At 45.6% G+C, this 6,000-nt stretch overlaps 1 protein-coding gene across 5 annotated transcripts in view; it reads left to right on the top strand.

The window, feature by feature from the left end:
* Window positions 1-247: 247 nt before the first annotated feature.
* Window positions 248-6,000, top strand: part of SPHKAP (SPHK1 interactor, AKAP domain containing) — a 107,340-nt gene continuing 101,587 nt past the window's right edge. For all 5 annotated transcript variants that reach the window (XR_013814093.1, XM_079782413.1, XM_079782411.1 and 2 more), the window contains exon 1: window positions 248-553. Coding sequence is in view for 4 of the 5 variants with exons in the window: in XM_079782413.1 (XP_079638539.1) it covers window positions 522-553 (32 nt within the window). In the remaining variant the exon portion in view is untranslated. The remainder of the gene's footprint in view (window positions 554-6,000) is intronic.

The following is a 6,000-nucleotide window of genomic DNA, read 5'->3' as shown; positions in this document are numbered from 1 at the left end:
TGGGGATCAAAGAGCACTGTTACATGGTAGAAGACAAACAAAAATCCAACCCGTAGATGTGGCCAAAGGAATGGTGTGAGACCAGCAGGAATGTGGGCAGGAGCAGAGCGCAAATCTGGGAAAGTGGATGAGCAACTTTAGGGCTCAGACTGCTGAGCCCCAGAGAAAAGGAGAGGGGAGGGGACAGGACGGCAGGGCGGGGAGAAAGAAATTCTGTTGGAGTCACTTCTGCTGGGCACCGGGAGCGGCAGGGAAAGCTCAGAAGGAGCGAGTGACAACTGCGACTGGGGCAGCCCTGGAGGAAGGCGGGAGCTGTGGCTTTGGCCAAGCCTTCTTGCCAGATTAGAAGGGGCGACGGGGAGGAACCTTTCAGGGGTCGCAGCGCCAGCACTCCTGCCCGGGAAGATCTTGCCTCCCACAGCCCAGCGGCGGGCGGTCCCAGGCTGCGCGCCTCTGTCCCCGCGCGCTTCGGTCCCCAGCTCCGGGAACCAGGTCCTTTCTTCTCAGCGCGCCCATCGACCATGGATGGCAGCTCTCTGCTCTCGGTCCCAAGGTAAGACCCTTTTCCCCCCTTTGCCCAACCCAGCGCCCCGCAAACTCCGTTTTCGCCCGTGGGTCGCTCAAACTTGCCCTGGGGGCGCCTGGGTCTGCGCGGGGCTCCCGCGAACTAGACCGAGGACTCTGCACCCCCAATTAATTCGGCCCGGGGCTGGGCGAGGAGCGCTTGGGAGAAGGTGGTCCCTGTCAACTGCCCGGGGCGCCAGGCTGGGTGCGGCCTTGGAGCGGGAGTGGCGCGGCTGGGGTTCAGCCGCCTGGAGGGCCGGGACCTGGGGTCTATTGTGCCCCTGGAAGCTGGAGCCGGACTGGGGGGCGGACGCAGCCTGGAGCGGTTTCGCACCTTGTAGGGAGGCGGGTTTCCGAGGTTCGGATGGAAATAGGAGGAAGCAGGACTAGGGCAAACTACCCCCCATGCCGTCCACCTTGATCTGGGTGAGTGTCAGCGGGTAAGGATGGAGTGAGGATGTAAGGAGTGGGGTGGAGTGAGGTGGGGTGGGGTGGAGAGATTGCCCCTAACCCCTGACCAAGACTAGGGACAGTAAAGACCTCCATCCGCCCCAGCCCCACCCGCCTCTGCTGCCCCCACACCCCCGCCAGACTGCGATTCCTCCGGAACGTCTGCGGAGCGCTTTCCCTGACTCCACCCAGCCCTGGGGTCGCCACGCCGGCGAGTCAAGGACGCCCCTTAGACGCTGCCGGGAGGGAGCATCGGAGCGACGTGTTTCCCTCGTTTGCGCCTGCCCCGGCTTTTTCTCCCCCTTTGCCCTGTTCTGCGCTCCTTCCGATTCAGTCCTTTGCGAATTCGAGAAACTGAGATTTTTCTATTTTCATCCGCATAAACCTCAGGGGTAGATTGAGGCTGTAGCCCTGGTGGTGTTCCGCCGGCTGGGCAGGTGGCTTGCGCGCTGTTGGTGCTGGTTGCTGAGCGTCCAGGGCAGGGTGACGGTGGCTCAGCGCCCCGCAGCCCCGCCTTTCCGGGGCGAGGGCTTCGTGTGGATAGCCTCCTCATCCTTTACTCCCCCTTTCCCCAAGCAAACATCCAGGCAGCAGCCAGCCGACAATATCAGGCACTGGAATGAACATTTTAAGTTCGCATTCTTGGAGAGCAGCAAAACCCAGCAAGCACAGCCTAGGCACACATGTAGCAGGTACTATATTGCCTAGGAGCCGCGATGGGGGTGTGAGGGGCGTGAGGGTGGCAGAGGGGGACAGAGACTGCTTTTCAAAGTCGTCAAAGGCTGCCATCTAGAGACGCGAAGTGTTTATATTCTGGAATGAAACAGAGCTTTCCCAACCAACTCCACGGGCATTTACGCTTTAAGCATCCCTTGCTGTCCAGGTAGCAAAGGGCTCTGAAAAGGCGCGCTGTGTGTTCTGTGCAGGGCCTGAGGCAGCTCTCCAGTGAAAAATCTCTAACCTTGGGGCCAAACAAGGTTACGATATCACTGAGTCTTCTTATTCTGCCCTAATGCATAAAAAGGACAGTACAAACCGCAGGAAGATTCTTTTAGACTTAAAAAGTATATTGCCACTGGTGTTTAGGTACGAGTGTGAGGCATTTTGAAAGTCAAGCAAACTGAGGGATCACTTTCTATACCATGTACTCTGTCGCCTAAGGTCATTAGAATTGAAAGGGTGAGCCCTGTGGTTCTAACATTCCCATAGAGACACTTTTGATAAGAGGTTGCTTGTTTTAAATCCCGTTTTGCAGATCAATATTACTGTGCCTGAATCAGGATTAGATTCCTATTCGAAAGCTTGGGCAGCTTTTAAAATATTAGAGATGCATTATGCCAATGATTCCTCAAGATTATTTCTATCGTGGTCCTATGAAATGACCTGTTAAAGAGCCAGACAAATAATATCACTCTGTATTTTTTAGTAGCCTATAAAAAATGGTAATAAAGATTTAACATCAGCTGAAACCAATTAGAGCTTCTGAGCATTGCTGTTTATTCACCAATACACATCATATTTCCACAAATCAGTGTAGTAATTCAGCTAGTTTATTAGCATTCTTATTCATATAGAAAATTCACTTAACTACTCGATGAGTTAATTTGATCTTTTATTTCCTTGAATACAAGAAATAATTTCCTTTCTATAATATTTAATTGGAAGTGATAGGTATTGATAGGCAAAAGTGAACTAGAATTTTAAAGTACTGTGTAGAAATATTATATTAGTATACCACTTGTCCACAAAACTTTGAAATTTAAAGAATTGATGACAGAATATACAAGCTTTTTGAAAAAATGTCAATGATCAGGAAAAATCAAATTGTTATTAATCAAGACTTGCATAAGAAATGGTTCTAGCCCTAGTGAGCTTAGCATGTAATTTCAACATGCCATTGTTTTTCACTCCATTTTTCTCAAACTATAGTCTCTGAATCAAAAGAAAAAAAGCAGCTGCAAAAACAGGTGATGCTATAAGAGATTTTGACACAACCACAGGAAAACAATGAAAACCTAGAGCATGAGGGCATGTGAGTTATAAGGTTTGTGTGTATTCCCAAGAATTCTAAGAATCCAGACACTGAAACCTTTACCTGCACAGTTCTTTGTGAGATCAAAGAAGTGACATATGGTTTGAGAGAATTTCTTTCTAAAAAATTAAATAATACTCAGACCACTGTGCTTACTTTTATTCCTTTCATTTAAGTACATATTACATGGCCTAATTATTGACATAGTTAACAGGACATCTTAGAGTAGCTAGGGTTTCAGAAGTACAAGTTAGTTCAAAAACATATGAAGGTATTGTATTAGCTTTCTATTTGCTTCAACCATGAGTTGCCACACAATTAGTGGCTTAGAACAATGCACATTTATTTTATCTTGCAGTTTTGTATATCAGAAGTCTGACATGGGTCTTACTGGAATAGCCAAAGTGTTGGTAGGGCTGCCTTCTTTTCTAGAGGCTTTGGGGTGGAAGGGAATCTGTTTCTTGCCTTTTCCAACTTCCAGAGGCTTCCCGCATTCCCTGCCTCAACACCTGACGCTCTTCCTCCATCTTCCTATCACTCTTAACCTCTGACCTATTCTTCCTCTAGGAACTCCGGAGATTGCATCAATCTCCAGATAATCCAGAATAATCTCCCTATGTCAAGGTCAGCTGAGCAATAATTTTAATTCCATCTTAAATCTTGATTCCACTTTGCCACACAACAACATAATCACAGATTCTGGGGATTTAAACATCAACATCTTCGAAGACCCATTATTCTGCTATCAGAGCACAGGCGTTAATTTAAAAAATGTATCATGCTGGCTCAAATGGCAGTTGAGATTCTACTAGGGTTCTATTAGGAATTCTCTCTCTCTCTCTCTCTCTCTCTCTCTCTCTCTCTCTCTCTCTCCTTCCTTCCTCCCTCCCTCCGTTTTTTTTAAAGATGTAATTTTATTTAATCTTTTTTTTTATTTTTATTTTTTAATTTCTTTATTGATTATGGTATTACATAATTGTCCTTATCTCCCCATTCCCATCCCAAACCCCTCCCCACGTATGCCCCCACCCCCCTGTTGTCCATGATCACTGGTTAGGCTTATATGCATGCATACAAGTCCTTTGGTTGATCTCTCTATTTAATCTTTTAATTAAAGTTCATACTTAATATTATTTATATTTGTTTCATATGTATAGCATAGTGGTTAGACAATTATATACTTTAGTGGTCCCCCTGATATTTCCAGTACCCACCTGGCACCCTCCATAGTTATTACAATATTGCTGACTATACTTCTTATGCTGTGACTATTTTGTAACTACCAATTTGTACTTCTTATTCTCTTCACCTCTTCCACCCAGCCTCCCAACCCCCTCCCCTCTGCATCCTTCTTTCTTAAATAAAGTAAAAGAATGACAAGGCTATTTGTTCCTCCACTGCAATATGTGACTCATTCAGAGCAGCTGAGCTGAAACAACCACCAATTCCTGAAGCTTATTCAAGAACCTAAGGCCAGATTAGTGTAGACCTACAGAATTCACTTTTTGGGACGTATGTTTGTTGTAATGGTGGCTCAGCAAATATCTCTAATTGTGCTCCTAAGCATAGGTTGGTATTACACTTGCTAGTCTCTGTGGTAGAAGGAATGGCCATATGACTTGCTTGGGCCAATGCAAAGTGTACAGAGTGACGTGTGTCTGTTCCAAATGGAAATTGAAAAGAGGCTATATGTGATTTGCTTCCTTTCTCCCACCTTCTGCCATAGCGAAGAACATTTTCATAACATTTTCACATAGAGGCTGCTTTATCAACCTGAGTTTCAGCATGAACAGAACTTGAAGCAGAGCCCTCAGCCAATCCATGATGGGCATGTGGTAGGAGCAAGAAATAGACTTGTGTTTTAATCCTCTGAGATTTCAGAGTAATCTGATATTGCAGCATAACCTAGCTCACCATGCCTAACCCTGCCGCCTTGGGGGTAAAAGGGTAGGTGGTCTCTTGTGAAGGTTTCAAAGGGACCGCACAGAATTCTCTTAGTGCTGGACTTCCAAAGCTCCCCATCGCTAACAGTATACTCCTGGATGTAGTGATGTGAGGGTGGGTTGGAGATTGGGAGGAATGGCACTCACCCTGGTCAGTTGTTGAAGCAGTCAGGAAGCAGGCCTTATGGGCCAGCCCCGGGTAATAACAATAAATACTGCAGCCTACTGAGCCCTCCTAGGCACATGGAGTGTGAACTAGGAATCACACTCATCTGACATCAGTTCACACATTTTCTATTTCACAGCTCATACAGCTGCTGCAGTTTAAGGATATAACAGTGAACCATATATACATTTAACTCTTGCAAATTCAATACTATATGTTTATTTTATTTTCTGTCTTTTATTTCTCTGTCTCTCTTTATTTAAAAATGTAGTAAGCTTATATTTAGCTTTGTATAGTCTATTGCATATTATACGTTGCTATATAGCACACACAAATAACTTTTGAAGGCCTTTTTTACAAACGCCAACATGCCATAATTCATAACAAGCATCTTATGAGATTTGCAAAGGTCATTTTGACTTCACACACCATTTTCAAGATAGGCAATGACATTAGGCCTTAAACCCCCATTCGATGTTTCTAATACTGCACAGTGATTGGCAAAACAATGATTTTTGGCGGCATGTCAACACAAGAAGAGGAAGATTGGAGAATCCATCATCAGACAACAAATACTGAGCAGACATTCTCTCCACACCTTCCAGATACTGGAATGGACTAAGACAGAATTCCTGACTTCCTTGCATGTCACCTTGGGGGCAAAGCGATTTTAGATGGAAGGAGACAGGCTAAGAAGTAGATATGCAGCACACACTAACTGCAGTTTATCTTTTCATTTCTTGAGTGACCCCTTGAGAGAGAGCCTAAGACCTCACTAAATCAATCTTATTCGATTCACAGCAGCATTTGACATAATTAACAGATGGTCCCTAACTTCTTAAAAC

Source organism: Cnephaeus nilssonii, assembly GCF_951640355.1.
Source record: "Cnephaeus nilssonii genome assembly, chromosome: 10".
NCBI classification, from domain to species: Eukaryota; Metazoa; Chordata; class Mammalia; order Chiroptera; family Vespertilionidae; genus Cnephaeus; species Cnephaeus nilssonii.
Note: the sequence above shows the minus strand (reverse complement) of the source record. Positions and strands in the feature narration are given on the sequence as shown.